The 18,428-nt window shown below is 45.4% G+C and overlaps 1 protein-coding gene across 2 annotated transcripts in view; it reads right to left on the bottom strand.

Moving 5' to 3' along the window:
- KCNN3 (potassium calcium-activated channel subfamily N member 3) overlaps positions 1-13,572 on the bottom strand; it is a 291,621-nt gene extending 278,049 nt beyond the window's left edge. For both annotated transcript variants that reach the window (XM_036756376.1, XM_036756377.1), the window contains exon 1: positions 12,685-13,572. In XM_036756376.1, coding sequence (XP_036612271.1) covers positions 12,685-13,572 — 888 coding nt within the window. The remainder of the gene's footprint in view (positions 1-12,684) is intronic.
- Between the last annotated feature and the right edge of the window lie 4,856 nt (positions 13,573-18,428).

Here is an 18,428-nt window from a genome sequence, read left to right as displayed (position 1 = left end):
ATCATGAGAAAGGATGTCAACCTTGATGACTTAAAGTCACTGGATGCAGAGAATGGGGGAAAAGGAAACTAATAAGAATTTATGGAGCACCTACTATGTGCCAAGCATTGTACTAAGCACTTTTTTATAAATATTACCTCATTAGATCCTCAAATGAACTATATCCTAGAGTAGAGTGAAAGAATTAACAGATATGATTGTTGAGCCACCATTAGAAATTTTTTTTAGAGATCATGGCAAACATGAAAGGTATCCCAGGACTAGAGAGGGACAAATATCTGAATTTTCCACAAAGGGAAGAGAATGGAATCTGCAAATTATAGCCCAGTGAGCTTGACTTTTTTCTGCCATCTGGACCAACCCACACCTGAACAAGAATGCCCTCAACAATCTACTGGAAAAGCAGTAGCTAGGTAGTACAGTAGATAAAGTAGCGACCCTGGAGTCAGGAGGACCTGAGCTCAAATCCAGCCTCAGACATTTAACTAGCTGTGTGACCCTGGGCAAGTCACTTAACTTCAATTGCCTCAAAAAAATTTTTTACCTGACTGTGGTCTTCCCACCTTTGCCCAAAGACAGCTAGCGAGAGGGAATACGTTGCTTCCTGGGGCAATCCCTTCAGCTTTTGGACAGCTCCAATTGTTAGAAAGCTTTTCTTGGCATCAAGCCTAAATTCACCTTGCAACTTGCACACATTACTCTTGGTTCTTCTCTCTGGGGCCAAACAGAAAAAGCCTGATCCTTCCTCCACATGCCAGTCCTTTGTGAAGACAGCTATCAGGTCCCCACTACTGAGTCATTAATGACTACCCTTTGGGTCCAATCATTCAACTAGTTCTGACTCTCCCTAATTGTATTATCATCTAGCCCACGTCTCTGCAATTTTTTCCCTTCAGGAATTATGTGAGACACTTTGTCTAATGCAGAGGTTCTTAACCCTTTTGGGGTCAAGACTGATGAAGCCCTTTGGCAGACTGATGAAGCCTATGGATTCCTTCTTCAGAATAATGGTTTTTTGTTGTTCACTCATTTCAGTAGTGTCTGACTCTTAGTGACCCCATTTGGGGTTTTCTTGGCAAAGACACTGGAGTGGTTTGCCATTTCCTTCTCCAGATCATTTTACCGAAGAGGAAACCGAGGCAAAGAAGGTGAACTTGTCCAGGGTCACCCAGCTAGTAAGTGTCTGAGGCTGGATTTGAACTCAGGAAGATAAGTCTTCCTGACTCCAGGCCCAGACCTCTATCTTCGGTGTCACCTAGCTGTTTATAAGTACACCAAATAAAATTTAAAAGATTACAATGGAAATCAATATATTAAAGTACAGTTATCAAAATATTTAAAAACCAAGTTTATGGACATTAGGTTAGGAACTCCTGCTCTAATGTCCTGCTAAAGTCTAGGTGAACCATATCAACCCATTCCACTTTTGATTATTGCCATGTCTAACAACCCAGTTAAAAAAGGAAATAAAATGAGTCTAGCAAGACCTAGTTTTGATGAAGCCTACTATCTCCTCTTAGCTCTCACCGGTTTCTTTTCTGGATGTTCCCTAAGCATTGCCTTAATAACATGCCCTAGAATTTTGTCAGGAATCAAAGACAAGTTCACTGACCTAGAGTTCGCAAACTTGACTCTCTTCTCTTCCTGAAATTCCTGACCATAGTTGCCATTCGCCAGGCAGCCACATCCCTCCCATTCTCCATGATCTCTCAAAACCAACTGGCATTGGGTCACCATACAAGTGGACATCCCCCCCTTCACCGGAGGACATCCCATGAAAAGGACCCCATTCCTCCCCTTGGGAGGCGGCCCTTTCCACTTGGGAGCAGCTCCAGCTGCAAAAAAGATATGACATCAAGCCTAGACAAATTCCAGTTCTTTCAACTCTTTAATGACAAATAAAGGCACTATATCTTCCTAGTTTCTATCTGCCTTTTCACAGTTAGGCAGCTAACTGTGTGAATAGGTCACTAGCTCTAGAGTCAGAAAGCCCTGAGTTCAAATCTGACCTCAAACACTAGTTGTGCGGCACTGAGCAAGTCATGTAAGTGCTCTGTGCCTCAGTTTCCCCATATGTAAAATGGTGATAATAATAGCACCTGCCTTCCAGGGTTGCCATTAGGATGAGAAGTCTGTAAAGTGCTTTTGAAACCTTTAAGCATTATATAAATGTTAACTGTTGTTATAAACATGACCATTATTATTCTCTGCTGCAAGACCTGAGTTGCTAAGGGGTGAGAGCATTCCTTTCCTGTACAAAGGGTAATGCAGCATACCCACTACTGTTCCAATGACTATTTGTTTCTCAGGGGCTTTTGCCATAAGCCCAGAAGATACAGGACACCAAACAGTAAACTCACAGGCTCACAGATTTAAAGCAAAAAGAGACCTCAGAGCTCATCTAGTCCGATATCTTTATTTTACAGATGAAGAAACCGAGTCCCAGAAATGATAAATTATTTCCACAAGGTCACATAGCTAGTAGTAACAGAGTCAAGATTTGAGCCCAGGTCCTCTGATTCCAAATACAATACTCTTTCCACTAAAGTATTATCTCTCCCTCAATTAATTTATTGTGACTATAAGTTGGCAGGTTGTTTAACCTGGAAGAAACCCTTTTCTTGTGGTTGTCATTCAGCCATTTTAGTCATGTCAGACTTTTTGTGACTCCATCTGGAATTTTCTTGGCAAAGATATGGGAGTGGTTTGCCATCCCCTTCTCCAGCTCATTTTACAAATGAGGAAACTGAGGCAAACAGGGTGAAGTGACTTGCCCAGGGACACACAACCAGGCAGTGTCTGAGGCCGATTTGAACTCCCAAGATGAATCTTCCTGACTCCAGGACCAGAACTCTATGTCCTGCATCACCTAGATGCCCCCAAAGAAACCCAAGAGATTGTCTAATCCTCATTCTGTAGAGCCCACAGAGAGGAAGCGATCTGTTCAAGGTCACTCAGTGAATAAGAAAGCTGGGATTTAAACACCAATCTCCCAATGTCAAGGACTGGTTCTTTTCACTACCTCCCATTGCCCCTCTCCATTGTGATACATGATTGGGAGTTGGGCCAGTATGGCCAAAAGGAAAAAATATTGGATTTGGAGTTGGATAACTCGAGTCTGAATCTCAGCCCTATTAACTGTGTGATCTTTAGGCAAGTCACTAACCCTCTCTGGGTCTTAGTCTCCTTATCCATAAAACAAAGAGGTTAGACTATAAGGTCCCTTCGGGCTCTGTGATCCCAGGGAATCATGTAATTCAATTCCCTCATTTTTTAAAAGGAGAACAGTGACTTGATCCAATGTCCAATGTAAGTAAAAGAGTCTGAATTCAAACTCTGGTCTTCTATCTCAAAGAGTAAAAAATCAAGTTCTCCTCCCACTGTACCCCAATGGCAATGCCTTCCTACTCATTAGGAAATACCATGAAGATCAGTATGTTCTCATTAAAGCTCAAATTATAGGACTTCAGTGTTAGAAAAGAGCTTAAAAAATCTAACCCAACAACCTCTATTTTGCAGATAAGAAGACTAAGGCCCAGAAAGGGTAAGGGAACTTGCCCAAAAGAAATAGAAGAAACCTTGCAAGATTATCAATCCCTCCCCTCTGGGCTAGCATGAAATTGTACTGTCCTGCTTCCTTAATAACATTAATTGCTTTTATCTATATAGCACTTTCAGGTTTGCACAGTGCTTTGCAGATATTATCTCATTTGAATCTCACAACAACCCTATGAAGTAAGTACAGCTATTATTCCCACTTTACGGATGAGGAAATTGAGGCTGAGAGAGGTAAAGTGGTTTGCCCAGGGTCACATAGCTAGTAAGCATCTGAGGTTGGATTTGAACTCAGGACTTCCTGACCACTCTCTTTCCATTACATTACCTGGCTACTTCTCTGAATACCATCAGCAGAGCTAAACAAAGCCTCTGGGGTTTCTGGACAGCTTTGGGAAAGAGGGGAATAGTAGAGGAGAAGAGAGAAGGAAGAGAGAAGGGGAAAGAGGAAGTCAGAAGGAAAACAAGTATGATGGGAAACGGAAAAGGGAAAAAGCAGAGAAAAGATAGAATGATACATAATGAGAAAGAGAGAAGGCTGCTGATACTTGCCTTAAGTCGAGCCCTAATGGCCAGCTTATGCTGGAGTTTGGTCCAAACTCTACTGACCCTGCTGTGCACTTTAAGGAGCGCAAGGAGGGGGCCAACAGGGCAGCATCTGACAAATCCACTCCAGTCTGATGGATTGACTCCCGGCTTCATCTATGTCTCACTCTACTATTTAATCAGAAATTAATTCCAGTCACAGGAATCCCTAGGGAGTGATCTGGGTGAAATTCTAAGGCTGGAAAGTATCCCAAAAACCCATTTAGTCTGTTCCCACTGCCTCCACATAGGACCGAATCCGAGCCATCTCCCAAAACTCACCTCTTCGCAAATATGACCAGGGAAACAGAAGGAAAAACTCCCCAATGACGAGATCAACCCAAAAGAGAAATGGGCTGCCACTGAGTAGTGACTTCTCCAATCCTGGAGGTGTTCAAGCAGAAGCTGGCTGACCATTCACTGTGGATGTTGTAGGGGATTCACTGAATGAGGAGGGGGTTGAACTAAGTGCCTTCTGAAGTCCTTCCTACAATTCTCTAGTCCTATGAAACAGGCCTACCTTATTAATGACTGTTGGGAGTTTGATTTTTTTCTTCCTCTTGCTGAATCTCACTGTAATGTTGGAAACTCCTCCTGTACACCAGCCAAACATTTCCCTCTACTGTGTTTCATCTCATCACACCTTGATTTTTTCTTATAACCAGTTTGAAAAATAGCTTTTGCCTCTTCATTCCTCTTCCCCCTCCCCCTCTCTAGGAGCTCAGCTTGGCCACAGGGAGTGGGTGAGCCTGAGTGGGGTGGGGAGGAGGAGGAACAAAGCATAAGAAAAATACATCAGTTTCAATTGGGGTTTTCCCCAAAACAGAACAGTGACTAGAATGTTCCTCCCCACAGCCTCCCTTTCAATAACAACAGGGTCCCCTTATTATTTTAAAGAGAACAGGGTGGCTTGCTTTCTTCTTTCTCTATGTGTCTTTCTCTGAAAGAGAGAGGAAGGGATGGAGAGAAGGAGAGGGAGGAGAGAAGGAGAGAGATGAAGAGGAGGAGGGCAAGAGGGAAAGAAAGTGGAGAGATGGGGAGGGAGGGAGGAAGGGATGGAGAGAGAGGGAGAGGGAGACAGAGGGAGAAGGAGAGGGAGAGAGAACAGCTAAGAATGAACAAGTTAATCCACCTGCCACTGGGGCTGAGTAAGGCAGCATTTCATCAATATACATCCACCCACTCACAATTTCTCTCCCTCTTTCACACGGGCACACATGCACACATATATTATCCTCTCCCAAAGTGTACTTTACAAATAATTACAACAAATCCCAAGCAACCCTGTCTCTGTTTTACATAGATCTTCATCTGGGTCCTGGGGCCTCTACAGAGGCTGCTCAATTTTTTTCAAAGCATCTTTTTTTCCCCAATAGCCCCACAAATCAGTTTTTCTGATGGCAATAGTGAAAGTAACATAGGAGTCCTAAAAATGTTTTCTATCTAATTTCATGCAGAAGATAAATGTGCCAGCAATTACAAACTCCATGCCTGAGCGTGTGGGTAATATCGTCTATGGGGAACCCAGCCGGGAAGTCCAGGCACATTATAGTCTTTCCCCCAGGACAGCTATAAATAGGCCAATGACACGCCAAGTAGAAGGGTATATACAAAGTTAGCCCTACCCTTTGTGGGTTACAAGCATTTGACTCAAAGCCTGTCCCCAAAGGTTATAAATAAAGCAGCCACCACCCTTTGAGGGAGAAAAGCTTCCCTATCTATCTGACTAAGCAGAACCACTCTCTCCCCCAATTCAGGACTTTTGACGCTCTGTGGAATCCAGACAGAAGAAGCTCATAACCCTGCCCCTGAAGGATGATCGGTTGGTGTCATGTCTCTATTCTATGCATCTGAACAAGGGCCTCCCATGTCAGGATCTATTTATCAAAGCTTGTCTTTGCACAGAGGAGAGACCTGTGCAGAGATATTTCTCAGTTTAGCGGCTGTCTCAGAATGCTAGAAAGGTTCGACTCTTGAACACTCTGAAATTCTCCCCAGAATATCAGGGTGACCCCATAAGCACACACGTACACCTACACACGGGTACATCAAAATACGCCACAGGATGAGGTGGGAAGCAGGACAACCTTGTCCACTTATCAGAAACCTCAGGCAGCCTTTGGTTCCCTGTCTAGTTTGCCAAGAGACAGACAAATGACAAGACTGTTGGTTACTCTATGCTCTGTTTGAATAACCAGATAAGAGAAGAAAGTGATGGGATGTAGAAGATGCCTCAGTCTTGAGGCAGACTGGAAGATCACCTTTCAGGGTATGGGCCTGGAGTCAGGAAGATCTGAGTTCAAATCCAGATTCAGACACTTACTAACTGTGTGACCCTAGGAGAGTTACTAAACCTCTGTTTGCCACAGTTTCTTCAACTTTAAAATGGGGTAGTAATAAGGGCACCCACCTTGCAGGGTTGTTGTGAGAACTGAATGACACAATATTTGTAAAGAGTTCTTAGCACAGTCTCTGGCACATAGTAGGCACTCTATGAATACTCCCTTCCATTGCCCTTTCCCCCTTCTCTTTAAAAATACCCATTGGTCTAAGCTGGGAGCAGTCCTACTTGATGGCTGGAGAGTAGACAAGACCTCTTAAGGACTGGTTCACCCACACCTAAGACCCAACATATCATCAACTTCACTGCTATAAATCTTCAGAGACTAGTGAGATCCTCCTCTTTGTTCGGTGAAGAAAGCAAAGGCACTCAAGGGCCATCGCTGGCCTCCTCTGGGCTTGCTTATGAGGAATGATTTTCCATGCTCGGCTCTCCTGTATTTAAAGGAGAGTAATTAGTAGCCAGAAAGCCTCCTTGCCCAAGGCAGGCTCCATAGCTCTAGGTAAGGACTGGGTCCAGATGGCAAACAGACTGAACACCTAGAATTCCAGCAAGTTCACAGAGTGCCCTCTGCTCAAAGACTCTAATGTTACCATGGCATGCTTGGAAAGGAAGGAAAGCAGTGGGCAGGGAGTACCTCTGGGTATACGGAAAGAGCGACCAGGAGATTTTAGAGCAAAGCTTCATAACTGGGGTCCAAGAACTTGTTGGATTTTGTTTTCTTAATATATCTTGATTGTTTTTCAATATAATTTATTTCCTTTGCTATCCCATGTATTTGGCTTTGTAAATTTAAAAGCATTATTTTAGGAACAGGGTCCATAGGCTTCACTAGAATGCCATTGGGGTCCATGACATAAAAGGTTAAGAACTCCTGATCTGGGGGTTATGAGAAGGGTTAAAGGTCAAGGAGAGATGATTCTTTTAAGGGGTTATGCCAGGATCAGAACAAATGCCTGGGGCAGGATTCCCTGGCTTCTTCTGAGACAGAACATCAAACCCCTCATTCTCCCAGACTAGCAAGAAAGCCGAGCATGCCTATGATTACATCAGCTGGACAGAAGCACCAGTTCCCAGGTAGAGCCCTGGGAGAGGGAATTCCACATGGAGAGTATTGGGGGGTGGAGATGTCTTTCCAAACCTAACTAGGGCCCAGGGAAAAACAACCTCCTCCCTCAATCCAGGGAGAGGAGGAGAAGGACCAAGGGCTTTGCCTCCAACAGCGTTCTGTGATCACTGCTTGGAGCAGGCCTGATATCTAAGGAAGCTTCCAAAGCAACCCAGAATGGGAATGCACACTCCCAAGCATTCCCAGAATGCTTTTGAGGAATCCCCAACGCAGTCAGCATCTTGCTAACTCTGACTGGTACTATTGATACGAAGCGCCGCTTTAATCAGGACTTTTACAACGGGTCATCCAAGAGGCACTTCCACCTACTGTAATTGCTTAAAAAAAAACCTCTCCAAATATGAATGGAGTTGTTCTCAAAGATGGCTTTGGGCTTCTATCAAAACACATAAGCAAATCAAATCAAAACACATATCGAAAGAGACAATAACAGTAGATACATGAGCAATACTTCAAGACTTGAAAAGGCCCTTTAACTTTATACTCACGTTAGCCTGATCACAACCAGGTAACGTGCCATTTTCCCCATTTGACAGATGAGGAAACTGAGTCTTAGAAAATGACTTGATCATAGGCAGAAAACTAATGACTATATATGGGAGGCAGGATTTGAATCCAGTGTTTCCTGACCCTCACGATACCAATTTGAGAAATAAAGAAAGCAAGCATAACATACAAATTATGTCTGGCCTCAGAGAGCCCAGGTTCAAATCTGAGCTATATGAGTTTGGGCAAATCATGATGACTCCAGGCCTCAGTCTCTTCATCTGTAAAACGAGGGGGTTAGACTGAATGGCCTCTGGGATCCCCTCTGATCCAAGTCCATCACTCGATGCCTCACATGCATAAATATTCCCTAAAGTCTTTGTTAAAAGGCTCTGTCTCTCCCGTTAAGTACAGGGATGGTTCCATCCACATCTCCAGAACAGAAGTCACTGTGGCCAACACACACACACCCTTCCTTTCTGGTGGTACTACCTCCAAAGCCTTCCTTGCAGAAAGAATGCCTGTCTGTTCCCATACCTTCTTCCAGCTGTCTGCATTATCAGATCCCCATGTTTTCTTATCAGTAGCTCACTCCTGGCAATACCCAGCCTTAACCTTCACTGTGGCTTTACCTAGTGGGGCAGACTGGGAAATGAAAACTGAGAAGTGATACCACGGAGAGAGCACTTGGCTTGGAAGTCGGGAAAACCCAAGTTCAAATCCAGCCTCAGACACTTACTACCTGTGTGACCCTGGGCAAGCCGCTTAACCTCTCACGGTCTCAGTTTCTTTCATGGTAAAATGGGAATGATAACAGTGCCTCTCTCACAGGACTGTTGTAAGAATCTAATGAATAATAATTAATGATAACGATAATGATAGCCAACATTTATATAGCACCTACTGAGTGCCAGGCACTGCACTAAGCACTTTACAATTATTATCCCGTTTGATCCTCATAACAACCCTGGGAGGCAGGTGCTAGTATTATCACCGCTTTACAGATGAGAAAACTGAGGCAAACAAAGGTTAAGTGACTTACCTAGAGTCACACAACCAGTGTCTGAGACAGCATTTGAACTTAGGTCTTTCTGACTCCAGGCCAGGCACTTTATTCACTGTACCACCTGGCTGATAATATTTCTAAAAAGGGCTTACCATACTGCCTTGTACATAGTAGGTGCTATATAAATGTTTATTCTCTTCCCTCCCCCATAGTCTATTCTGCACTTATTTTAGACCCCATTTATAATAATATCTGTTTCATATTCATTTTAATATTTTAAGACATGCAACATCCCAACATCAAAAGGCTAGGTCCCATTTTGGGGACTCATTCCCATCCAACTATCTCTTAGCCCCACTTGGAGTAGTCAGGAAGGCAGGAGAGCAGCAGATACATGATCTGTCTCACTTCTACATTGGGAGAAAAAGCAACCCAGTTGTAAAAATTTAAAAAAAAAACTTCCAGGAGTAATTAATTTTGTGACCACTTGAGCACATCCTTCAGGAAATATTTTACATCCTTAAATACCTTCCTCCTCTACCACCTAGGACACTGAGCTGCTTTACCAAGGGCCTTTCTGTGGAAGCTGTCATTCCACCAAAAGGTCTCTAGTTAATTCCCATTTCCAGGCAGGGCTGTACATAAACCACTCAAAGCAGGATATCTTAAAAGCTCATTAGTAAAGGAGTTTCTCTACCAGCACCCCCATCCCACCTTCAATTACCCATCTGTGTATATCCACTCTCTAACCCCCAGGAAGTTCTTCCTTCAATCCAACCCAAACCCTTCTGGCTATGATCTAACCCTGCTGCTTCCTCCATTCTCCTGAGCAGAGACAGAAAAACAATTGGCCATCCTCCTCCTTATTCCAATTTTTCATATATAAAGATTGACATCCAGTCTTTGCCACCAGGCTTCTCCTCCTAGGGATATACCCTCTCAATGCCATTAGCCAGTTTTCTCCAACCTGTTAAGGCCCCACCTAAAAGCAGAGCCAGAGTTTAATTTTTAAGGGAGATTCTAATCACTGTCTCCCACAATTAAATAGAAAAAAAATGTTCAAATTGTGATCACCATACATCAGCACCAAGATGGAAAGAAAGCAGTCACCTTGCTTCCACACTGGAATCAGGAAGCTAAAGAAAAGCAAAGAATGTCAGGGTTCTGTTTGATATGAGTCTCTGAGCTTCTGAACAAATGAATCCCCTTATGTTAGAAAGTACAAGCCACCTCAAATGCCCACACCCCCTGAGATCCTCACCTATCAACACAGAGACCTACGATGGCTTGGACCGCTCCCCCTCCCCTCAGCCCTCCCCATTCATACTACTCCATCAGCAGCAGCAGGAGCAGCAGCATCTATTCCACAGAAAGTGAAAATGGCAGTTTGCTATGAGAAGAATGAGACTGAAGCTCTATCTACATGACTCTAAAACGAGAACCGTGGATGTTCCCCGAGCCCTGGAGCCTGGCTGCCTGACAGGTGTGGCCAGGGATGGCATTTCCCTTTTGATCTGGCATCCCCCAAATTCGTGGGGTTGCCCTGATTTCTCCAATCTGGAACTCCCGGATTCCCTGGACTGGACCCTTGCCTAGGCTATACCAGGAGCTCTTCCCAAAACGTTAGTGCTAGGCACTAACTAGAGCTAAGGGGTGGGGTCCAGTGTAATCTGTAAAGCAGAGCTCTAATCAGCCCTTCCAGAGAACGTATTCGGCAGCAGCTTGGACCAGGGGACTGGGAGCAGCCTCCATAACCCGGAGAAGGGGGACAGGGGGGAGGGGGAGAGGAGATGAGTGGGCTGCGTGAGCTGTAATTTACAGGGGAAATCCGGGCACCACTCGTGGTTCTCGGAATGGGGAGGACTCCTGAGCGACTGGGGCTAAGACACTCGTTGGGAAACTGCCCTGGGGAGGACGTGAGCTCCAGACAACTTGCCCCCACCCCCTTCCCAGCCGCAAGATCTCCCAGTTCTGATGACTCCGACCGTCAGACAGGTCTGCCCTGCCCTCGGGATAGGCTGGGGCGAGGGCACTTGGCCCCTAACGGTGGGAAAAAGACGGGGATTGGGGGAAATCCGAGCAGCACCTCCTGGGTTTGGGTGGCTAGATTTCAACAAGGAATGTGACAGCCTCACAGCAGCTGTGTCCTGCCTAAAAGGAGCTCTATTTAAAATCTTTCAACAGCTGAACAGCATCGAGGAACCCCTCCCATCAACTCCCCAGCACCACCAACCCCTCTCCCGGCAAATCCCCCCGCCCGCATACACCCCCCCCAATAAATTTAACAAAATAAAAAATAAAACCAAGCTACAGAACGGACACACGGACACACACACACACACACACACACACACACACACACACACACACACACTCTTCAAAAATCCAATCGGGTCCTTAGCCTTCCAGAGCGAAGGAGGGTAACTGGGGAGCCATACACGGGATCAGACAGAAGCCCACCTTCCTCCCCTTCCCCCATGCCGTTCAGATGAGGAAATCCCACCTCCCGGGGTCCCCTCGGCAAGAGGGAACCCCCCTCCTACCTGCTTGGATTTGTGCTACAGGGGAATGACCGAACCAAGCAGGCAAATGATACTTAAGAGGCCGGTCCTTTGCCGAAGCCATCCCTGTTCCCTTGCTCCTGCGGGCAGACATCTCTTTTTTTTTCCTCCCTGGGAGCACGGAGACGGGTTGAGGGGCGAGGATGGGCAGAGTTGGGGAGTGGGGGTGATGGGCCCGGCTCCCGCTTAACGTTGGCTTGCCTTTGCTGTCTGCATGCTTAAGAGATGTCAGGAGGCTCAGAGACAGAAAAGGCAAAGACAATGAGTGTGATGCAAAGTGAGGCCGGGCTCCTTTTCTTCGGTAGCTAACACCTGTGGCCATTTTTGTTGGGGGAATGTTTACAAGGCACTAAACTGGCTGATTGTGAGCCCCCTTTCCACGAGTGAGGGAGACGCTGTTTCATTCTCCTGTGTGTTTGCCCCAATACACCAGGGAAGCTACAGCCACCATACTTTACTATTTGCCACAAGTCTCAGAGGAGAGAGGACAAGATTAGAAACTTGGGAGGCAGGGGAAGGAGAGGGTGAGGAGCAGAAAGGGGCTGGAGAGATTTTAGTAAACTGGCCTCACACAAACATTTCTATATTTTTTCACCTTGGGAAAATGGAGAGAAAGCGATGGAGTGGAGGTTGGTGGGGTGGGATGGGAATAGCAGGGACAGGCAAACACATCACATCAAGGCAGAGTGTATGTAATTAATTGGTGTGTTAAGCGGCAGGTTTATGCTTTAGTACAAATGAGCCAGGAGGAAAAAAAAATGATTTCTCAGAAGGGATTCTTTAATCCTACCTAATACCGCATCTGAAAAACAGAGAAAGTGTTGGGGAGGGGGGCGGGGAGTTTTCCTAAGGAAAATGAATTCTCCCTTGATTTTAGAAAGAAAGCCATGGGAAGTTAGCAGAGTGTTCAGACGTACAACTAAAAAAATGCCTCTCCTCACCCCTGTCTCTGTCTCTCTCCTTGCTACCTACATTCCTGTCTCCTTTTGTTAAAGGGATAAAGAGAAACCGAAGCCCCTACCTTTGAGTATAACCCCCAAGAGAGCTCGGTCTCTATCACCATAACAACAATGCCAAACATCCCAAAAATCAAAGCATAGTCACTCAGCCGTTTCCTCTTTTCAAACAAGGCTCTCCTGTGTCCCAGTTTATAGCCGATATTTTGGTTTTTCCGTTTATTGGCCTTGGGGAAGGTGCTGATGCTGCTGGTGCCGGAGTGCTGGTGGTTGTGGGTGGCATTTGGATGATGGAGCAGGGTCTGATTGGAATGGTGATCCTCCCGGGAAGAGATGACAATCTCGGGTGGATTGCTGGAGCTAAAGATCTGGAGGGGTTGGCTTTCGGGCTCGGACTCTATGAGGTTCCTCCTGGAGGCACTTAGCCTGCTCAAGGGTTTCATCACCCCACCACTGTACTTGCACGAGCTCATGGCTATCTCCGTGAAAGGGTTGCTATCTCTCCTGTGGACCAGTGGGCTCGCCTGTCTGTGCTTGCAGCCTCCTCCGGCCCCACTTGTAGCTGTTGAACTTGGAGAATGGCCAACCAAGTGGTCATTCAGATTGAGCTGGCTGCCTTGCCTAGAGGAAGGGTGGAGGATGATGGTAGAGTTGGAGGAAGGTGGGGCCCTGAAAGCGGTGGGAGAAGAGTGCAGCAGGCTGTGATGGAGAGGTTGGCTCTGGAGTTGGTTGAGCTGGGTGAGGGGCCTTGAAGACTGGGGTGCCAGTGCTGGGGGCTGTTGCTGCTGCTGCTGTTGCTGCTGCTGGGGGGCCAGTTGTGCCAGGGCCGGTGGTGGTGGTGGCTGTTGTGGCTGCTGCTGCTGTTGCTCATCCCCCGAAGATGGACAGGGACACTTCATATCTTCATCCAAGTCTCCCACCCCAGAGTCATGGAAGTGCCCAGAAGTGTCCATCTTGGGGATTATTTGGATTCCCTTCCACAAACCCCCCCACCCCAATTCTGCTCTCTCTCTCTCTCTCTCAGGAGATTTCCTCAAGGAAAGACCGGCATCCGAGATCCAAAGCCAGAGAGTGTCTTGGCTCTGATCCTCTTTTCTTTGGCTTGGTTCGGTTCTCTGGGGCTGCCTAGAGTCCGGATGCTGCCAGTCAAGAATGCATTGTAGTGGGAAGGGGAGGAAGAGGAGCTGGGGTGGGGGGGAAAGAACTCTGCTTCTGGAGGTGGTCTTTAGAAGAGTCTCAGGCAAGGGTCAGCTCCACTCGGCTGAGGCTCAATAGCTTTCCTCTCCTTCTCCTCCTTCCACTGTAATATTGTAAGCCAAACCCACTTATTAGCAGCTGGTCTCATTGGCTTGGCTTAACTCTCCAACCACATCCTAACAACGCCCCCTTCACAATGCTCCTCCTAAAAGAGGAGGTTCTCCCAGCTCCAGCCCACAGAGAGGGTGCACAGGCTGGAGGCTGCGCAGAGGGCTGGGAGTTGTAGTTTATCTTGCCTGACGTCTGAAGCAGCTGCCTTCTTCCCTTTCTGACAGGTACAAGGAATCTGTCGACCCCAAAGGAATAAGGGATGCAGAGGACCCAGTAAGAAAAGGAGGAGGGCCAGAAGGCTGAGGGATGCCGTGAGAGGGCATGTGAGGGAGGGGGGTGTAGATGGAAAGTTCCATTCATGCATACTTACATTGTTAGAGCTAGAATAGACCCTAGGTAGCATTTGTCTAGTTCACTGCCCTCCCTGGGCTTCAGTTCCTTCCTTGGTAAAATGAGGGGATTGGAATAGATGAAAGAATTGGAATGGAAGAGTGCTCAGAGATCATCTAGTCCCACCTGTACCTGAAAAAAAGAATCCCCTCAGAGATCCCTTCCTCCTGGAAAGTCCTATGATCCTAGTCAGATCCCTTTTCCATGGAAAAATGAGGAAACTGAAGACCAGGATGTGAAGTGACTTGACCATCACTTAGCCTAGTGCTTCATACGTAGTAAGCTCCTAATAAATGTTTGTTGATTGATTTTCCAAGATTAAAACGAAAAGACAGTGAGAAAGAGAGAGAGAGAGAGGAGGGAGGGAGTTAAATCCAGAACTCCAGACTCCTAGTAGCACCTAGGAGTGCTGCTCAGAGAATGAGGAAGTCAGAATGGAGCATGGAACATTGTCACCCAGAAGAGGAAGGTATCCATATGAGGCTCCTAACTCTGGCACCATATTCCTATGGCCAGGAAGGCAGAAGCCTCCCTGCTGATCTCTTCCCTTCGATTGCCCCCTAGGATGCCGACAAGAGGAGCTGTGAACAGCTGCTGGGGCTTCCAAGCCCAGCATCATCATCAACTATTTATGAAATACCTACTGTGCACAGGGCCCTATTCTGGATACTTATGGAGTCACAAAGAAATGGACCAATAGTGGAACTGGTTCCCATCTTAAATGGAAGTTGATTGATTTGGGGAAAGGGTCTAGTTTCCCATGACCTTTGCATCCTCTCTGCCTCCTTCCTGCTCTCTAACCCTTGACCTCATCAGGGCTCCTACCTCAGCACACTGAATGGAGGTACAATTGAACCCAGACTATGTGGCTTATTCTGAGATGCTTTGAGGAGGAGGAGGAGGAGGAGGAGGGGAAGAAGGAGGGAGTTAGAGCAACCGACTAAGATGCTGTTTATGAATTATCTGTGGATATTGATTATCAGATTCTTCCCTTAATTCCATTAAACCAGATAGTTAAGAACTGAAGATCACTTCCAGAAGAAAAAGCCATAATTTAAAAAGCCAGAAAACTGGAAGACAGGGTGGTAATATGGCAAGACTTGTATGAACTGAGGTAGCTTCCACAAAGACCACAATAATGGGAGAATGAAAGCCAAAGTCTGAGTTACTAACCTTATTCCCCTTCAAAATATAATGAACCAGGGGCAGCTAGGTGGTGCAGTGAGTAGAGCACTGGCCCTGGAGTCAGGAGGACCTGAGTTCAAATTTGGACTCAGACATTTGACACACTTACTAGCTGTGTGACCTTGGGCAAGTCACTAAACCCTTATTGCCCTGCCTCCCCCCTCAAAACAATTTAAAAAAAGGAACAAAATATAATGAACATTCTAGGAGGGAACCATAAGGGCAGCATGTGGCATATATTGTCAAATGTAGACCCTGAATTTGGGTTGAGTTTGAGGTTTTTTTTCCCTTACTGTTTTACTCTTACAAGAGTGAATTTAATGTGGAGCTATAATGTGGAGGCCATAACCAGAAATGACTGGCATGAAAACAAAATGCATTAATAAAACTGTTTTGTTTTTAGAGACTAGAAGACCAAGTATGTTAAAATTTTATCTTGGTCTGGTCACCTGGGTTAGAATCTTAGCTCTATCCTCTTATTAACTGTGTGGCTGTGGGAAATTTCTTCACCTCTCAGGGCTCAAGTATGCTCCTCTGTGATAAGAAGGGGTTGTATTCTAAGCTTCCCTCTAGGTCCTATGATCCTAGTTATTCAAACATCAACACACTCCTCACTGGGCACACCTCATACATATTATGGATGTGTGCACACTCACAGAATGCCTTATAAAGCCAGGAACAGATTCTGTTTAGTTTGCCACTTGGATTTCAAATTTCAGCTTAATAACTTCCTCATGAAAGGCAGCCTGGCAGAGTTGTTATCATATCATACAGGCCTGTTCAAGGCCAACCTCAGATATGGGCTCTGTGACTCTGGGCAAGTCATTTAAACTCGTAGCTCTCTAGACAACTCTCTAAGATTCTAAGTTAGAGAGAAGGTACCACATGCATTCATCGAGGAAATGCTTCACCAAAAGCCCCTTACACCAATGAAATCACAGATCTGATTTTTAAAATCTTCCTGATAAATGATTTTTCCTGTTATTAATAATAGGGATATTGATATCGAGATTAGCTTTGATTTCCAGTGCTTGCTAATTCTGGGTCAATTTCAGGGAATAGGAAATGATCTAGTCCCTCTCTGTTCTTCTCCAAGGCTGCCCTCCTTATATCTCAGGAAGAGTTGGACTGATGATGTCTGAGGTACTGTCAGCTGTAATATTTTGAGGTTCTGTGAGTCTTGCTTGGAATTTACTGCTCAACACCATCAGTACCTCAGTTATGGATTTGGGCTAATCTGTCATCTGGTCAATCAATAAGTATTTTGAAAGCACCTACTATGTGCTGGGCACTGAGGATAAAAAAGAAAGGTCCCTGCCATGCAGGAGCTCATAACTTAATGGGGGAGAGAACATGTAAACAAATGCGTATAAATAAGCTAAGTTCAAGCTAAAAAAGAAGTGATTTTTGCGGTTTGTTGTGATCAACGGAGAGAAAGCTCTAGAATTACGTAGGATTAGGAAAGGCTTCCTGTAGGAGGTGGGGTTTTAGCTAGGACTTAAAGGAAGCCAGCGAAACCAAGGCCTGAAGAGGAGGGGAACATTGCATGCATAGGAGACAGCCAGGGGTTAGGGGCTCACTTCATCCTTCTGGCCCTATTAATCTCCACCTCTCTGCAAGGCTACTTTCTCCTCTCTAAGTTTTTGTGACACTATTTTCTCTTGGTTCTCCTCTTATCTGTCTGCCCACTCCTCAGTTTCCTTTGCTGGATCAGCAGCTCACCATGAATGTACCCCAAGTCTCTGCCCTAGGCCCTCTTCTCTTTTTTCTCTAAATTCTCTCTCTTGGTGACCTCACCCACTCACTTGGGTTTAATTATCATCTCTAGGCTGATGACTCCCAGATCAATATTTCCAGCCCCAGCCTCTCTCTCAGAGTCCTGATTCCACATTAGCAACAGCTGGACACTTCATACTGGACATACCAAAAAATCTCAAATTCAACATTTCCAAAACTGAATTCATTATCTTCCCCCCAAAAAAAACCATCCCTCTTCTGAAATTCCCTATTTCTTTTTTTTGTTGTTGCTTGTTTTTTTTGTTGTTGTTTGTTTTGTTTTTTGGAGGAGGAAAGGCAGGGCAATTGGGGTTAAGTGACTTGCCCAAGATCACACAGCTAGTAAGTGTGTCAAGTGTCTGAGGCTGGATTTGAACTCAGGTCCTCCCAATTCTAAGGTCAGTGCTCTACTCACTGTGCCACCTAGCTGCCCTGAAATTCCCTATTTCTTTTGAGGGTAGACAGCCCTCTTTTGGCACCATTCCTTTGCTTCCCAGTTGACATAAATTCCTGATTCTGAGAGTAGTCACAAAAATATAACTCCTTCACCTAAGCAATAGCAACCAAATTGGCATCCCTTCCTCAAGTCTCTCCCTCTTTACCTTTATCTCTTAGAATGACTATTTTCCTTCAAGACTCAGATCAAGCACCACCTTTTTCATGAAGCCCTTCCTGATGCCTTCTGCTGCTACTGCCTGACTGAAAAGGTTGTGGGAATGTAGCCTGTCAGAAATTTGACTATTTTGGGGGAATTTTGGAGCCTCATACCACCTAACCTAGGTCAATTTTGAGTCTGGCCATCAGCAGAGATGTCTGGTTCATGTGTCAGAGAGACCTTGATGAGACTACTCCGCTGATAGCTTGAGTATAGTTCCACCTGGTGGGCAAATTATATATCTCTCAGAGGTGTCAAACTTCCAGGCTTCAGGAGCTAGCAAAACTTCAAATGCTACCAGAGAGGGCTGAAATATAATTGGTGAGTGTTTAACAAAGTAAACAAAAATATAATACAACATAAATAATGCTAATTGTGTTTTTCTAAGTCAATATGTAGCCCCCAGAGATCCATTTCTCTTTGAGTCTGATACTGGTTTCATAGTTAATCAAATGACATTCTGCCTTCTAGGAGACTTAAGGGAGATGCACATGT

The sequence above is a fragment of the Trichosurus vulpecula genome, chromosome 4 (assembly GCF_011100635.1).
Source record: "Trichosurus vulpecula isolate mTriVul1 chromosome 4, mTriVul1.pri, whole genome shotgun sequence".
Taxonomy (NCBI): domain Eukaryota; kingdom Metazoa; phylum Chordata; class Mammalia; order Diprotodontia; family Phalangeridae; genus Trichosurus; species Trichosurus vulpecula.
The sequence above is the reverse complement of the archived record's forward strand: the minus strand, read 5'-3'. Positions and strand labels throughout refer to the sequence as shown.